At 35.7% G+C, this 18,479-nt stretch overlaps 2 protein-coding genes across 8 annotated transcripts in view; one reads left to right on the plus strand and one right to left on the minus strand.

Moving 5' to 3' along the window:
- Positions 1 to 22: 22 nt before the first annotated feature.
- Positions 23 to 8,312, minus strand: NDUFB3 (NADH:ubiquinone oxidoreductase subunit B3). Of its 4 annotated transcripts, XR_004320054.1 has the most exons (5): positions 8,298 to 8,312; positions 7,352 to 8,192; positions 2,976 to 3,044; positions 2,083 to 2,224; positions 25 to 317 (listed from the first exon to the last, which is right to left on the minus strand). XR_004320054.1 is itself a non-coding variant. In XM_014563686.2 (4 exons), the coding sequence occupies exons 3-4, from the start codon at positions 2,220 to 2,222 to the stop codon at positions 161 to 163; spliced, it is 297 nt and encodes a 98-aa protein (XP_014419172.2). In that variant the 5' UTR covers positions 2,223 to 2,224; positions 2,965 to 3,044; positions 7,352 to 7,475; the 3' UTR covers positions 23 to 160. The 4 variants fall into 4 exon arrangements, 3 of the variants coding, with proteins under 3 accessions (XP_014419172.2, XP_014419171.2, XP_006190012.2); XM_014563686.2 differs by lacking the exon at positions 8,298 to 8,312 and having other exon boundaries at positions 23 to 317; positions 2,965 to 3,044; positions 7,352 to 7,475; XM_014563685.2 differs by lacking the exon at positions 8,298 to 8,312 and having other exon boundaries at positions 23 to 317; positions 7,352 to 7,421.
- The window catches only part of FAM126B (family with sequence similarity 126 member B), a 63,509-nt gene continuing 52,467 nt past the window's right edge, over positions 7,438 to 18,479 (plus strand). For 2 of the 4 annotated variants that reach the window (XM_014563681.2, XM_014563683.2), the window contains exons 1-2: positions 7,730 to 7,805; positions 8,566 to 8,599. The gene's annotated coding sequence lies outside the window, so the exon portion shown is untranslated. Of the gene's footprint in view, positions 7,575 to 7,729; positions 7,806 to 7,862; positions 7,959 to 8,565; positions 8,600 to 18,479 lie in introns of those variants that run through there. The other 2 variants (XM_014563682.2, XM_032480074.1) reach the window with 2 other exon arrangements.

Genomic DNA, 18,479 nt, shown 5'->3' on the forward strand with positions numbered 1-18,479 from the left:
AAAGAATGACAAAACAGACTGGTACATGTTTTCTTATTTTATTAAATCTTACTAGTATTCTTTAAGGGACAAGCACACAGACCAGTAGACTACAGTGAAGAAATCTTCTTTTTATAAGAGAAGTTAAGAAGCCATTAAAAAATACTTCCAGGTATTATCTTCAGTGATGCTTCTTATCTTTTTTCTGCGACTCCAGGTAATATTCTGCCCCTAAAGCTACCACAAATGCAGCAAATCCCCATTTGAATCCTTTTAATATTGCACCAACAAAGGAAACATTATTTGCAAAGCCACCCATGTATCTCCAAGCTTCATTGCTAGAGGAAAAAAAGGGAAAAATTATGATCACATACAACATACGTTCATTGAGTAAAATATATTTGATTTTCATCTTTCTAATTTTCTTAAATGCAACCTTATATAAGATAATGAAAATGGATGACAATAAGAATGTTTCTATGGCATAAGATAATTAGGTCTATATGCCCACATTTCGTATATGAAATACAAGAAAGAACACTGATGATTTTACATTTCATAGTCACAATACTCAGGATTTTACAGAATTCTCAAATGGTAGACTCATTTGGCCTATCCATCACAGGTCAGCTGTGTGGCTCTGCCCATACTAGTCATTACAGCTTCATGGAAAGAGGAAGTTAAGAGACCTAGGTATTAATCTTTGCTCTGCCACTTATACTAGATACACAATTTTCTAGGCTGGGCAAGTTACTTAACCTGTCAGGGCCTGTTTCCTCTTCTACTCAATGAGTTACTCAATATAGTGTTGTTATAAAGATTAAAAAGGGTAATGTATGATGTATTTTGGCACAAAAAGTATGTAACACTCGACAATACTATTACTATTCAAGAGGGTCATTGATTTTCCCTGTCACAGAAGCCTGAACTTTAGAAGATAATTTCCTGCTCTGGCAATCATTCTGAATAGAGAAGGAAACAGAAATCAGAGAGCTCTAGTGAAAAATATAGGTTAGGATGAGTGGAAAAAATCATGTTACAAAGAACAAAACCACATAACTCTAAAAATCTGACTTATGAGAGTTAATCAAATCTAAGATACTAAAACTAGACAAAGACATTAGAAGAAAACTACAGATTAATATTTCTCATGAACATAGACATAAATATTCTTAATAAAATTTTGGAAAATTGAAACCAGCAATATTTAAAAGGATAACGTATCATGAGGAAGTAGGGTTTATCTCAGGAATGCAAGATTGGTTAATACTTGAAAGTCAATGAAATTGACTCAATATATTAACAGAATTACTATCACATTCACTAGAATGGTTAATATTAAAAAGCTGATAATACTAAGTATTGAGCAACTTAAACTCTCATACACTGCTGGTGGGAATGCAAAATGATACAGCCACTTTGGAAAACAGTTTGGCAGTTTTTTACTTAAAAAAAAAAATACACTTCAAATGATTCAGAAATCCCGCTATTAGGTATTTACCCTACAGAAATGAAAACAGGCTCACACAGACTTGTACTTGAAAGGTTACAGCAACTTCACTCATAATAGCCAAAAACTGGAAACAACCCAAATGGCCATCAACTGGCAAACAAAATGATGTGTATGCATACAATGGAGTATTATTTAGCAATTAAAAAAGAAAGGAACTGTGAATATAAGTTAACAATGTGCCTAAGTCTCAAAAGCATTATGCTAAGTGAAAGTGGCTAGAATAAAAGACGACATACTGTATGATTCTAACTGTATAAAACTCTAGAAAAAGCAGATCAAAGGTTGCCAGAACCCAGAGGTAGGATAGTACTGAGTACCAAGGATGATGAGGGATCTTTTTAGTATGATAGAAATATTCTGTATCATGACTGTGGTCGTGGTCACATAATTACAAACATCAGTCAAAACTCATGGACTGACACACTTAAAATGGGAGGAATGTTACTGTAAGTAAATATTTCAAAAAGGCTGATTTTAAAACTTAAATGTAAGAAGCCATTTTCAATGATTAATTTTTAAAGAAGAGACTACATTGAAAAGGAATATAGATACTGCTTCTCTAGGATAATTAATTATTTAGTTATTCTTACCGGCCCCATGGATCCCTTAGCCCTCGTGCAGCCAGCTTCTCCTGGACAGTTTCTAATGGTGTCCCTTCTATCTTCCATTGTTTATAATCTGGAAGTTCCATTTTGCTATGACCATGTTCGTGTCCATGTCCATGGGCCATCTCTATAGGAAAAGATTAATTTGAGGGAGAAATATATAGATTGTAAGGATCAAATACCCAAGTATCCTATTTATGTTTTAAGGTAAAACATTTAAAGTTAATGTTTTAAAAAAGAGAGCCAATATAAAAGCTTCAAAATTCTAACTTAAGAAATCTTATAAAACAGTGTTTTATTACATAACTCATACATAGTCACAGTTAGGAAATACAAATATATAAAATATAAAAAAGAAAAATAATCAGTAAGAGATAAACATTTACTATTTGGTTCCTTTCTTCATTATAATAGCAAACATTTATCATGCCCTATGTGCCAAGTACACTATGCTGAAGTGCTTTAAATGTATTAACTCTGTTACTCCTAAAATAACTCTTTGAACTTAAATTATTATTTTTTTGGGGGGGTAATAAGGTTTTCATTTATTTATTTATTATTTTTAATGGAGGCACTGGGGATTGAACCTGGGACCTTATGCATGCTAGAAACGCACTCTACCACTGAGCTATACCCTCCTCCCTTAAATTATTACTATTATCTCCATCTCATAGATGAAGACATGAGGCTCCAAGAAGGTAAGTAACTTTCTGAAGTTTCTAAACAAAAATAGTAAATGGTACAATTGAGTTTTGAACCTTGCAGTGCCATTTCAGAGCCCTGCTCCTAATTTCTAAGCAATACTGGTTCCTTCTTATTAGTCCTTTTATAATGCTTAAATATGGAAAACAAAAACATTGTACATACTGTTTTATTACCTGCTCTCTTCAGATGGTTCTTTAAAATGCAGTATTACTATGTTTAATACATATGGATCACATGAACTTCTGTAAAGAGCCGGACAGTAAATATTTCAGGCATTGTGGACCAAGAGGTAAATTCAAAAGGATATTATGTAGATACTTACATAACAAGAGAGAAAACAAATTTCCACAAGTATTTTATTAATAAAATTCTAAATATGACAATCACTGAATATAATTTTTTATAATACAGATCTGATAAAAAATGCAATCCTCTTTTTTTGGGATGACATTTTGCTCAACTGGGGCTCAAAGTTTAGTGTTCCTTAGTATGAAATTGATTGCAAATGGTCATCTGTAAAAACCATTCTTACCTCACTGGCCACATTAAAAACAGGCAATGGGCTAAATTTAGCCAGCAGACTGTAGTTTGCTGACTCCTGAACTAGATCAACAGAGAGCTTAGGACAGCTTTTTAATTGGTAAGTCTGCTTAAATAAAACATGTCCTCTGTGGCTATATAAAGATTTCAGTTTTCTAGTGTTATATTTTTATATAAGATAAAAATAAACTTGAGCTCAGTTCCCAGTTAAATTGTTATGAATTTCAAATTAAGGGGGCATGAGTAAATAATGCTGTACCATGATCTGTGTAAGGTTAGCAGTAGCAATTCTATAATCACTGCTTTCCAGAAATAAAACCAAACCAAATAATTATTACCATTTTTGTCTGCATTTATAACTACAAACAAGCCCAAAAATAAGGCAGGATTCTCACACTGCATTTTAGAAGACAGAGGTAATTATTAGATAGTGTATACTAAAGACATACTATGTGAAATGCTTGTTTCATTAAACAGTAGCTCCCAGAATATGGGGGGGAAATCTGTACACAGGAATTTTGACAAATTAGCCAACACTTTATATTTACAGACATGTTAAGGTATTACAAAACATGTTGATGATTTTCACATTTAAAAGAGAATAAAAACCAGTTTCTTTTGTCAAGCACAGGGAACTATGCTCAATATATTGTAATAATCTTTAATGGAAAAAATATGAAAACAAATATATGTATGTATATGCAAGACTGGGACATTGTGCTCTACACCAGAAATCGACACAATTGTAATTGACTGTACTTCAATAAAAAAAAAAAAAAACAACACCCAGCAAACACAGTTAAAACTACAACATTCACAACTTTGAATGAAACATTTAATATATTATTTTATTAATATTTGGTGGATTCAATAATATAAACTAATTATAGTTTCAGAATTCAGTCTGACTTTTGGGAGTCTATACGTTATTACAAAAAAAAGACTTTTAGAAGGATTAATTATAATGATAAAGTCTTGACTTCTTCAAACTATGTTTTAAAAAAATTTTTTTAAAATAATGTTTCATTCCAAAAATGTCTAGATTACAAGACAAATCCTTATTTTGGCAAATGTCAATTCTAGAATATTACACCTACTTGAGCATCAATGTATTTGGAAGAGAATACAAAACAAAGGTCAAAATTTTTTCATAAAATAGTTTGATTTTGAAAATAAAAGCTGAAATATTATGATGGTATGATGGTTATCTCAAAGTTACAAATTACTATGCTCAAAATATTAAGTAATTTGGATGATAAATCTTTGAAAGAAACCATTAAAGTATACATACATTCATTTCTTCTAAAAAATTTCTTTAATACATTCAATGTATTTTCTCTTCTATCTAATTAAAATATTTCAGAAAGGGTTCCTTTATAAGCATTTACTGAATATAATATTTCAATGACTTTTCAAAAAACAACAAAAAGTTGAACAACACTATTTTTAGGGAACTTTCATTTTCTTTTAAAAATTATTATTACTTCAGAATAGCCATAAATCAAACAACGATATCTCAGTCACTTGAAGGAAGAGTTTGGAATTCTACTTAAGTGCAAACTTTGGTGCTGTACATATCTGGCATCAAACCCTGGATGCACCATTAAGAGCTACAAAATTCTGGGCAAATCATTTTAATCTCTCTAAACTTCAGTTTCTCTCTATAACATGAGGTTAAAAACTACCTTGCAAGACTGTGAAAACTGGGGAAAACACATTGTGATGATGTGCTTTCCACTTTCACACCCAGGTGGTGAGAATGTGATTTAGCACAACCACTTTAAAAAACTGTTTGGCAGCATGACCTAGAAAAGTTGAACATTAGAATATTTTATGGCCTACCAAGTCCAATCGAAGATACTGTATAAATATATACTCTAGATCTGTACTGTCAAATATGGTAGCCACTAGCACCTGCAATGTGACCTGTGCAACTGGGGAACTAAGAATTTTCATTTAATTTTAATTAATTTAAATTTCAAAACAGATTTTGAAACCAGTTATTGGATAATTTTAAAGTGTGTTTGGAACCAATAGGGTGTACAAATCTACTTAACTGTAAATTTTATGAAATATAAGTGCAGATTGAGGGTTTATATTTACAAAAATAGCATATTCTGCAAGTGTAAAACACATCAGTTTTGAACACAGCATGAAGAAAATGTAAAATATTTCATTAACTTTTAATACTGATTTCATCTCAAAATAATATTCTGACTATACATACTAGGTTAGATTAAACACATTATTAAAATTGTATTTCTTTTTACATTTTCAATATGGCTATTAGAAAATTTTAAATTATATATGTGGCTTTTATTATATTTCCATTGGACAGTATTGCTCTAGAGAAACTCTTGAATCTGTATAATAGATATACTTTATAAGAATCTTTTTAACCACATTATTTATGCTAGCCTCAAACTGTAAACAACCCAAATGTCCAACAGTGATAGAATGGATTAACTATGGAACATTATACAATGCAAAATTACATGCAAAAGTATGACTGAATCTCACAAATATAATAATGAGCAAGGGGTGAGTCAGAAAAATATATGCACACTTTGAATCCCATTTATATAAAAGGAAAAATCTAACAATTCATTTTCTAGGAATGCAACATAGAAGAAGAAATTTAAGTGAAACAAGTAAATGATTATTACAAGTTAGGACAGTGGAGGAGATGGAATTACAGAAACTCATACAGGGAGCTTCTAAGGCAGTGTTTTTCAATGTACTGTAATTATTGTACTCCAAATTTTACATTTTTTTACCCTAATCAGATTCTCATCCTGTCCTCCCCACACCACAGATATAGTGTGTATCAATTAATGTACTGTGGCTCTTTGGAGGGCCACAAACAATTGTAAGGTTTTTCTTTTTCGCCCTCTCACCTCCACCCAACAAGAATTAATTTTTACCTCCTCGAAGGGCAATCACCTCAGTTGAGAATGCTTGTTTAAGTGTTTGGCAATGCTTTATTTCCTAACCTGAGGGATGGTTACCGAGTGTTTACTTACTTACAATTCTTAAAAACATACTTATGTTTTATACACCTTTCTGTTTTATATATATATGTCACAATAAAACCTAAATTAGATAAAGTGACTTAAATTGTGCCAAGGACTAAACAACGGGTGATTATTTCAGTTACAGAGCTGTTCAAACAAAAACAGCAAGCAAATTAATTCAACAAGGAAAGAACATGTAATGATGAATTTTTTTTTTTTTTTTTTACCTACCTACATTTGGAGTGAACCTTTAAGTTTGGTGCAGATCAACCTCCACTAAAGGGGGCTGGCTCTAGTACATACATTCCCTAAGAAGGATATGAAAGGGTAATGCCACAGATATTGTATGTGATTTCACGGTCTACCAAAGACTTTGAAATATATATCCCAACTTACCTTCATTTTAAAAATTGTGAATACCATATAAAAGTAAAGTAAATAGAATTAAAAGAAAAATAAATAAAAGACAAACTGTTTTCACCTTCAGTGTCCTTTCTAGTCCCTGCATCTGCTATATGCAATTTAAAAATAGTAATCACTCTAAAAATTATTTGATTTTGTACCCTTTTTTTCACTTTAACATTGTGTCATAAATATTCATACCAGAAAAATCTTAATTAAAACTATACATACTTATGAGGCAGGCATTACAGTTATTCCTATTTTACAAATTCTTGATTTGAGGGCAGTTGTGCCTTCATTTTACTCAAAAGTAAACCAAAAAATCACGGAGCAGGGGGTACTGCGGGTGGCAGAAGAGGAAGAAAAGCATCTGGACTTGACCACCACAGAGATTCTCACTGCATCCTGCTACAACCACCCCTCACTACTCCAGGATTTCACAGTTCTCTCCTGCTAGTTCTTCGATCTCCTTCCCTCTCGAGCTACACACTCTCATCGTCCTTCTCCATTTAGTCTCTCCCTTTCTACAATCCCGGAATAGAGTCTCATTCTTATTCCCGATCAAGAGATCTCCCACCAGCTCCCCAGTTTACCTGACAGCAATCTGACCTCTCAGGACACTCGCAATTCAACCCTCCAGCCTGAGGCAACCGGAAACGGAAGTTGTCACCTTGAGGACCTTACGGCAGGAAAGCAGAGGAGAAATTTAGCATTCTGGTCCTGGGTCACAGCTTCCTGGACCAGGTGGAGATGACATGAAGGAGGCTGGAAGTGGACATTCCCCCAGCACATCTGTGCATCCGGAGTCTGACCGCGGTAAGAGAAACTGAGGGCAGAAGGGCGGGGAAGAAGCCACGTTGCCCTTGCTCGGAGACGGTTATCTTTAGATACTGCACAGGGGGCGGGCCGCCGGCAGCCTGCCGCCAATAAGCGGGGCTGTTGTTGGAGCGTGGACTCACCCAACGGGAGGACGGGTTGTTGCGCTGCAGTTGGCAGGCTGCAGCGGGAGGCGGTGGCGGTAAGGAGCCGGAGGCAGCGGGGTGACAGGTAGGCGGCGGCGCTGGCTTTGGGGGACGCGGAGTGGCAGATAAGAGGGATTTTCTTCTTCTCCGGCTGCCAGAACTAGAGAGGGCATCTGCCCAGGGTGGTCTAGGAAGGCGGCAGCCAGAGTGTTGATGGTTCCGAACGTCTGGCGACCAGGTAGCAGCTTGGGAGGGTCGTGAGGAGAAGCAGCCGCGGCGGGTGGAGGCTGAGTCCTGCGGGGAGACGTGGGGGCCTCGGGCATGGGGGCTGCGGTGACGCCGGCAGAGAACAGAGAGAGGCGGGAGCAAACGGTGTCGTGAGGGCTGGAGGAATTCCTTGCATCAAGCTCCGAGATAGAAGGGGACGCAGCATTGCAGGAATCCTCGGGTTTGCTTCTTCTTAGGGCCATTTCTGGGGGTGGGAACGGAGGGAGCGGAGAAGAAAGATACTTACTGGCGGCCAGATGCTAGAAACTCTTCATAGCTATACATTATGTAATCCTTGGCTGTTATTTACCCAAACAACTAGGTTGTCCCTCGAAGAGAAGGTCTTGAAACCTATTGATGTGTCAGAAGAGTTTGGTTAGTTGGACTGTTTTTCTACCTCGGCAGGCTCTGTGGGCGAAGGAGCATGAAGGATAGAGTAGTCACGAAGAGCTTATCCCAAATATGGACTTGGGTTGAGAGATGTGTTAGAGATGAGCGTGGCCGGGTTCACGTTTTGTAGTTTGTGAATTTATTTGTTTTGAGGGTCAAGGCTGATTACAGTTTTTTTAAATCTTCAGGACAGTGGAGTGCCTCAACAATCTATACTAGGAGGTAAGTGCAAGTTGGAAAATGGAAAATGACTGGAAAATTAGTTGGTAGATTTTTTTTCTCGCTAGATATTGTGTATGTTAGAGACTGAACATAAGGTGGTGGTCTGATTGGGGCAGAAAGTCATCTTTTGAGTAATTTGCTCTGTAAGTCTGAGAAACTAGTTATGAGTTGCTTATTTCTTAGGTTTAAAAAATATGTTCTCTGAATCTCTCCGACCAAGTAAAATGTATTTACAGAGAGAATTAACTGTAAATTATCATTTTCCCCCAAGTTATTATACTTCATTATTTGCCCAATGAAATGTGGAATTTAAATAGGAATTCCATTCAGTATGTGTAATGGACTGTTTAACTACATTAAAAACTTGATTTTATAGTTCGCAGGAAAGCAGTTTTAAAAGAAGCATTATAAATTGCTAAAACATAAGCTGATTGAAATGTTGCCTTTAGCTTGGAAAATAAAAGCTAATTTTTTTTTCTAGAGAGTAAGTCCAGTTTAATTGGTTAAAAATATTTTTGTGTGTAATCGTTATAATGAAACACAGGATTGTCAAGAAAACATAGGTAGTCATTAAGAATTTATCAAACAGATTATTCTGTGGTGGGTTCAGTGATAGAAGTATTCCTTAATTGATTTACCCCAAATTAAGATGAGCAATCGTATTAGCAAGTACATCATTTTACTGAGCTTATTCTGCACGTCAGAAAAACTTTCTAAGATGTGGTTTTTTGCCCTAATATCGATAACTTATATTAGTACATCCTAGAAACTAAATTAAAAAATTTTTTTTTCTAAGTGTCACTTGGTAAAGAGAGGTGAGTTTGTATTGAAATGTTCAGAGTACCGAATATTTGGCAGTGTTTCAGATAAAAATTGTGATACTTGATGTTTCATTCTTTGTCTTTTTAACTGTTGGCAAAAATAATACTATCTCAGTCACAAAGAATAGTTCTGCTTCTATTTTAGGTGCATTTCTATAGTGTGAGTATCTGTGAACAAATCTCTGCTTTTATGCAGGGGTGTGTGTGTGTGTATGTGTGTCTCTATGTGTGTATACCTGTGTTTCTTCTTGTTATGTAACCAGCCTACTAGAGCTGTCTTAGAGAACTAATGGCTGATTTTGAATGGCCAGTAGGTGTCATTGTAGAATGCAATAAAGTTGAACATTGGGTAGGAAATTACCAAGTGGTTTAAGAACACTAGTCCTAATTAGAATATCGTTTGATAACTGACTGATAATTTGTATATCATTAGAAATCCTCTTTTCTGACATATTTCAGTACTGGACCGTTTATAAGGAATTTGAAACAATCGCTGTAAGGAAATATAATTGCTCTAAAATGGACTTTGAAATCTTGTTTTTTAATAAACTCTTAAGCTATCTTGATATGCTGTATGGATTTGGGATTGTTTGATTGTTTTTAATACAGCTTTAGTATCTTAGGTTTATTAAGTTCTAGAATGATTAAGATTTTCAGCTTGACTGAGTTTTATAATAGAAAAATCAGTGCTACATAATGAAAAACTAAAATGATAAAATATGAGCAGAAAGTCTCCAAGTAAGTTATCAGATGCACAGAGTATTACTTTGTTATTGTTCTTTTAATGCAAGAACAGAGGCATTTTTGTCTTTTTTTTCCCTGTGGCTTCTTAGTTTTTTTGATATCCAAAATAGCTTCTTTTTACATTTTTATCTGGCTAGTAGACTATGTGCTTTTCCAGGATGATGAACTGAACATTTGTCATTGTCTAAAATGTAATATAATGGATTCTGGAGGGAGCTGGCACAGAAAGCTCTAAAGGTGACTTTCAGCTGGTGTTAGTACAACCCCTTACCTGCAGAGCTTTCTGCTGTGCTCTTGTCGCTTTGTAGCTCTGCTCATTTTGCCTGCTGTTGATAGAACGTTAAAAAATAGAGTTGGACCTAATTCAGGATTTCTCCATGAAAGTGGAGAGTTACAAATGTATGAGAATACTCTAGGAGTTGGGGGAAAAAAAAAGGCACACATACATATCCATTATATCCTCTCCACTTCCCTGCAGAATCTTATGGAAGGGGGAATATGAAGGGAGGTAGCTCTGTTTTGAAGGGAAAAAAAAATCTCCTAGATGATATGGCTCACCGTGGGCTTCCACTTGAGAATCAGTGATCTAATTCAAGGCTCTCACACTGAGGTATGTCCCAGAACAGAAACAGGGCTTCGAAATCTGTCAATATTTTTGTAGCTCAATAAATTTTCACTATTTAATATCATAGCTGGGATAGATTTTCTAGCCAGGAGCTAAAGTTGCCAGAAATAAACATTGCACCCAGTGTTTTGATTTAGATTAGTTTTTACTTGGCACTACCTGCTTTCCATAAACCAAGCTAATTCCTGTCATGATTCATACCTGTGCTTTACACTCATACCTTACTCTCTCAATGTCTCTGAAAGCTATCTAGTTTTAAATTAAACTGGGATTGGAAAATAAGAATTGAAAGTTTTCTTCATTAAAGGGTTTTGTTTTTGCAATTGCTGTGATATGATAAAGATATACATTTATCTTTTTGTAAACAAATAATATATATTAAAACTTGGAATTGTGAATGTGTTGACTTTGACACAGATTCTGTTTAGAAATTCTTGGTTCATCTTTATGAATTCTAGACTTTGTGTTTGGATACCAGTCTGCCATGAAAACAAGTACAAGAAAAGTAAATCAGTAGATTTTAACTTTGGAGAAAGGGGTTAAAAACTCGATTATGTAATAAAAGGTCTGACTTTGATTATTTATAGGATTATAGTTCTAAGTTTGAAATATGACTGTAAAAATGTAGTCATAAAATATGGCAAGTGGCACTTAAATTGTTAAATGGAAAAGTATGGGTTACAAAATAGTTATTTTGTTCTATTATAAAATACTGAACAGTTAGAATAAAGAAGTTAGAATAAAAAAATGTTAGAATCAAATTTATCTAATCACCTTTATCATTATGGATCCTTGACTTTTTTTTTAATTGAGGTATAATTGAAATAACCCTGTACTCTTGATGGTGCTTGATTCTTAATTAATATAGACTTTTGTTAGCTACTAAGGTTTGTCAATTTAACTCTTTAAATTCCTTCCCCATGTATTTTTTTGAAAAATGAGTGGAGGAAGTTGGATGCTGAGTGGAAAGTGAAACCTATGCTTTTTACATATTCTTTTGTACTAGGGCTTAATTTTTTTTTAACTAGACTTTTTTTTAGAGCAATTTGCAGTTCACAGCAGATTTCCCATATACCCAGCAACTGGACTCAAACATTTATTCCAGATAATTGAAACTTACATTCACACAAAAACCTGTATGTGAACTTTCATAGCAGCTTTATTCCTCATAGCCCAAACCTGGAAACAACCCAGATGTTCTTCAACAGGTGAATGGTTAAACTGTGGCACATTTACACTGTGCAGCAATGAAAAGAATGAGCTTTTGATACCTGCAACAACTTGGATGGGTCTCAAGTGAAAAAAGCCACTCTCAAAAGCTTGCATTTTATATGATTCTCTCTATATAACATTCTTGAAATACCAAATTATAAAGGTGAAGATCAGAGTAATGTTTGCCAGGGGTTAGGAGTCAGGGAGAGGTGAATGGGTGACTGCACTGGGGCCTCTTGATGATAGAACAGTTCTGCATCTTGAGTGTGGTAGTTATACATATCCATATCTGTTACAGAATTGTACAGAACTACACACACATGCATAGACAAATGAGTGCTTGTGAGACTGGAGACATCTGAATAACCCTGCATGGACTATACCAGTGTCAGTTTCCTAGCCAGTGACAATTACCAATAACAATTACCAATGTCAATTTCCAACTTTACTACAGTTATGCAAGATGTTACCATTAGGGGAAACTGGGCAAAGGGTACATGGGATCTCCTGGCACATATTTTGGGAACTTCTTGTGAGTCTATAATTATTTCAAAATAAAAAAATTTTTTAAAGGATTGTGTTAAGGATTAAGTGAGCAAATATACGTAAGGTTCTTATTAGAGTACTTGGCACATCATAAATACATTATAATAGCAGCAGCAGCAGCAGCAGTGATAGTTAAGGCTCTAACATCTTACTAGGACCATTCCAGCAGTATTCTCTCCGCTCACCCTGCCGTCAATCTTTCCTCCCTCTGGTCCATTCTGCAGTGTAACCAGAGTCCTCTTTCTAAAGTGCCTATTACATACTACTAACTTCACACAGAATTCTTTAGTGGCTCTCCATTTTACCTTCATACATTAATTTCTTTTTTTAATTGTAGTGGAATGAAGCACTGGAGTAAGCATGACTTCCAGGATACCATACTAGGTGAATTAAAGATAAAAAGAGAAAAATCTCAAGGTGATCTTTCTCACCTTCAAAAAACTATTAAGTATTTTTTATCTTAAAGTTTTTTTGTTTAGTATTGCTGCCTAAAACACTACCCCAAAATTTTATTACTTGGGACAGAAAGATTTATTATTTTTCATGATTCTGTAGGTTGGCTAAACTGTTCCTCTATTGGTTTCCCTTGGCTCTCTAGTGCAGCTGAAGCCACATGGAGGACTGACTGAGTTAGAAGGTCCAAGGTGTCCTCACTCATATGTTTGCACATGGTGCTGGCTTCCATTAAAGTACTTAGTTCTTCTCAGTGTGGCTTCTCATCCTCTGGTAGGCTAGTCTGGCAGCCTTACATGGCATTCTCAGGGTAGCCTTCTAAAGAGGTGAAGATGGACGTTGTAAGGCTTCAAGGCCTCTTTGAGGATTAGGCTTTGGAACTTATCTAATGGTCCTTCCACCACATTTTGTTGGTCAAAGCAACTCGCCAAGCTAGTCCAAATTCAAGGGAGTGCAGAAGTGGAAAAAAATATTTATCTCAGTCAGTTCAGGCTGCTATAATAAAGTACTGGGTGGTTTAAATGATGGATCTTTATTTCTCACAGTTCTTCATCCTGGGAAGTCCAAGATCAAGGTGTCAGCAAATTCTGTGTCAGCTGAGGACCCAATTGCTATTTCTGAGATGGCCGTCTTCTCACTGTGTTACCACACATGAGAGCTCTCTGGGGATCTCTTCTATAAGGACACTAAGCCCATTCATGAGAGCACCACCCCTCATGACCTAATCACCTTCTATAGGCCCCACCTCCTAGTACCATCACATTGGGCGTTAGTATTTCAGTATATGAATTTGGGGGATTCACAGAAATTCAGTCTATAACAGTATTCCCACAGAGAGATCAGATTATTTTCTATTTTTTTTTATGTAAGGATGAAAAACAGTTCAAAAATGATACAATCACTGTAAGAATTTGAAAAATTTTAGTGAGATTGAACAAATAAAAACACAAGGACAAAAGACATTAAATGGCAGGCCAGGAAGGACAGGTTCAAAATCTTTATAAAGTAGAATCAGTGTGCATAATACATGGGAGAATCAGCCTTATGTAACTGTTGTGCTACAGTGGTATTTCCTGAAAACTTGAAGGAGGTTAATCTGTAGAAAGTTCACTGGTTTTTCTCACTTAAACAGGTTTTAAACAGTTGGTTTAACATCTTCCATTAAAATGTTTATTTTTCCTAGCCTCTTATTTTCATATAATCTGGTTTTGGCCAGTCGAGTTTTATAAGCCACATTACTTTTCTAGAACATAACTGCCAAATGTTGGCAAGAAATTATAGTACTGTGTTATGAAATCTTGTCAGTGTGCTAAACTACTATAAATACCCCTTCATCTGAACTATGATGGTGGTGCACCTTCACAGAGTCCAGGCTCTTTGTTCAGTCTTGTGTCCTACATCCTCTACCCCCAATTCCAGTGGCGAAATCTTGAACACTTCTATCAGCATTAAACTGAAGCATAACTGAGATGGCTTGTTGACATCTTAGACCATAGATTTGTTGCTAAAGTCTCTTTCTTACCTTGTCACGTAGGAATTGTGTTTGGCTGCTAGAAACAGATAATAAATAACCATTGCTTAAATAAGAAAATAGTTCATGTCTTTGTCTTGTAAAAAATTTTTAGAAATGTCAGTCTTGGACTGATATGGCAACTTTATAGACTTGTCAAGGACCGAGTCTCCTTTCTTTTTTCCTTTGCCATCCTTAGCATGTGGCTTCTAGTCTTAAGATCACAGAATGTTTGCTGAATATCCAGCCATCACATCCATGATCTAGGCAGAAGGAAGGAGGAAGAAAGGCAGAAGACAAAAGGGGTATACCTTTCATCTTTGAAGAAACCTTTCTAGCATTTCCTGCACAGTACTTCCTGTGATCTCTTTGACCAGAACTTAGTCATTTGGCCACACTTAGCATAAGTAAGATTCAGAAATGGCTTCAGCTGAGCATATGGACTAGCTCAATGAGGGTGGAGGTGTGGAACTATATTGGATGGGAACTAGTAGGCTTTGCCATACTTGCTCCCTATCCTCTCTGCCGAGTCTGCTGCTGACAACCTGCTTGTTGCTGTTAAGCTCTTCATTCAGTAAAAATGAACTAAATGCTAGCTATGTGCTAGCCCTGTTAGGAGCTGGAAATACAAACACTACTGAGACATACTCTGCCCTAGAGAAGTTATGGTTCAAAAATAGGACTAATAAACCTATACAGGTTTCTGAGAGTAGAAGGTATTAAGTATGTGAGCTACTGGGACAAGTTAGCACTCAGATTCTGTCTACTTCATCAGTTTATAAGTGGCTTAAGATGGAGAGGGGGAGGTGACCCCTTAGGAAGGAAGAGCAGTATTAATGGAAAGGAATCAACTGTTCTCTGTTTCCTAAGGCAAGGGGATGGAGGCCATTTCCCTTCTCTAAATTCAAGAGGAAGAGGTCCTGAAAGAATCCCTCTGGATGTTTTGTGTGCCTTAGAGAAGAGAGACTGTTGTTGGAAACAACATTTCTTACAGGGGCAGGGACTCTTTAACAAGAGAAATGTGGCATGAAGTAGTGATGAGCATAAATGATATCAAGTGTCTGCAACAACTGTAATTTAATATGAAAATATCTCTGATAATCTATTGGTGACCAAGTCACAGAAAGTAGTGAGGTTTTTCGTTTTGCCTACATTCATAATTAGTTATAAATTTTAGTTAGAGAGTAGTAAAAAGAATGTTAGAATTTTCTTCCCATCAAAGTTTATGAATGTTATTCACAGATCCCTGACTGTGTACGTTGAGAACTTGTGAGTGAGGGGAAAAGAAAGGGCTTTGAATGGATACAAGTAATATGCTAAGAAAGACTTTATGGAGAAAGTGACTGGTTGATCTAAGTCTTGAAAGAAGAGTAGGGTACTTATGCTAGAGGGCAGTTGAAAGGCATTCCAGAGAGGAGAGTATCTTAAGAAAATACACGGAGGTACGAGATAGCCTGGCATATCATGGAATTGTAGATTAACACTGGTGAAGTCTGTTATGAGCCATGGTATAATATCTCTTCCTGCCAAAAGAGCCATGTTTTTCATGAGCATATTGAGCCAAGTACTGGTGACAGATACTGTCAAACCATAGACCTGTGTTTCTGGTCATTTCTCTTCAGGCATGGTGAACAACCAGACAGAACTGCTTGGAAATCTGTCTACTTGGGAGGATTTCCCTTTTCTCCTGTCCAGCAAGGCTACCTCTGTATAGGGATAATGCCAGCATATCATATGGAACCATGTGTAAGCCAGGCCATAATTTTTGTTTCTTCTTTCTTTGACTGTAGAGAGCTCTACAAGGCCATCGATTTCAGAGTAGTTGACTTTTAGAAGAAGTGTTTGCCATGGGTGTCTGAGTCATTTGTTTTTAAGGATTATGTGTGCCTTTAGGGCCTGTTCTAACGTCATCGTGTGTATAATCTTTGTAGTTAGCATTAGCTACTTGTGTAGTGGTAATAACCAATCTTCAAATAATGGCTTAAAATTTTAAAAAAATTGTTTATTCTCACGTGAATTTTGCTGCTAGTCTGGGTGACTGCAAGGCAGCTGTTCTCCATATGTGGGTCAGCATTGCATCTCTAGATTTATCTCTGCTTCTGTTATTATGATGGCAAGGAAAGCACAGGCTAGACAGTGCATACTGGCAATTAAATGTTTCCACAGGAGTCATTTCTGCTCGTTGGTCAAAGCAAATCATGAGGTCGCAGTCTACATTGACAGAGATCTGGCTTCACCACTTACTGACCGTGTGCCCTTGGGCAAGTGATTTAACCTATCAGTGCCTGACTGTTTCTTCATGTACAAAATGGAGATCATAACAATACCTACCTACCATATGGGGTTGTTGTAAAATAGTAGATTATGTAAAATACTTAGACTAGTGCCTGGCATTTGTTATATAATAAATGCTATACAAGTATTAGCTAATAAGATGATACCTATAATAGGTATAAAATCTTTAAGGAGAAAATATAGTTAATTTGTTTAAACCTCAGCATAAGGAAGCAGAATACTTAACTTAAAACAAAAAGCATAATACTATAAAGAAAAAAGATTGACAGATTTGACTAGCTTTTTTCTTAATTTGTAAATCTAAATTTTAAAGATAAGCTCCTTTATATACATTTAATTGTATTTAAAATTAGAAACTGTTATATCAGGACTTTTCTAGTACTAGTCAAAAAGTAGTAATGGTCATGATAAGAAGAAAGAAAGAAATGTTTAGGTACTTAAGTGCCTACCCCTGCTCCATCCCCCTCTATCCAGTTTCTTGCTTTCTCTTTTTACTAGTTGCAGTTCTGGATTATAGTTAAAAATGATTAACTCAAATATTTTCCACTTTCAGAGAGCTTTTTCTGAACTTTGTCAGTTAACTAGGTAAACAAGAGAATTTTTTTTAGCGGTAAATACCGCCAAACTGAGACACTGCTACCTCCCCTGACTCTGAATACCTACTACTTTAAAGATTTATTCAGTGTTTGAAACATATATTCTAAAATTTAACATATTTTCTTGGAATAAGTTGTATGTAAAGCATGCTCATTCCTTTGTATCCAGAATGCAGTCTCTAAGTATTATTTCCCATTGAAAGGAATTAGGGTTCCTTGGAGAAATGTTTGATCCTCATCTAGGGCAGCAAATGTACAAGATGAGCCTGGACTTCTTGTCTTAACAGGTAGCTGGGAGACTACAATCATTTACTAGGTTTATGTCAAAAGGACTTAGGAGCTATGTTGTGGGCCACCAAGACCACTCCCAGGTTTCATGATTTGTTAGAATTACTCAGGACTTATAATGTTCACAGTTATATTTTATCAGTGAAATGATACAAATCAGCAAAGTGAAAAGTACATGGGGTGAAGTCTCTAGGAAAACAGGTGCAAACTTGCAAGAATCATCTCACTGTGGAGTTGAACAGGATGCACTTAATCCCTCCAGTAATGAGTTATGACAACACTTGTAAAATGTTGTCTACTAGGAAAGATCATTTGAGCCTAGATGTCCAGAGTTTTTACTGGGGCGGGGGGTCAATCACACAGGCCACAACCCAGGCTTGCTGGGTTAACTCTTTCCTGCACAGGAGTCAAGCATGAAAAAGCTATCACTGGGCAAAGATAGGACAGTTTGAGTATTACTAAGAATAATAATGGTAGTGGATTGAAATATATCAAGTATGTTTAGCCCATGAATTTATAATGATACTTAAAGCAAAACTAATTGGTTACCAGTAGAGGATTCTAGTTAACCAACTCATTTTGAAAACAAGTAAATAAAGGCGAAAAACATTAAGCACTTACTCCATCTTTCCTATAAAAATTCTACTACCAAGTAACCAAAGCTAGATAAAGAGAAGTTTTTCTTTATAGAAGTATTTTAACTAGTTAAATGAAGAAGGAATGACAGAATTAAATAATTAGATTTTAACCATTTTGTAATCTCTAAAGATCCCTAAGCATTGATCATCAA

This window comes from Camelus ferus, chromosome 5, assembly GCF_009834535.1.
Source record: "Camelus ferus isolate YT-003-E chromosome 5, BCGSAC_Cfer_1.0, whole genome shotgun sequence".
NCBI classification, from domain to species: domain Eukaryota; kingdom Metazoa; phylum Chordata; class Mammalia; order Artiodactyla; family Camelidae; genus Camelus; species Camelus ferus.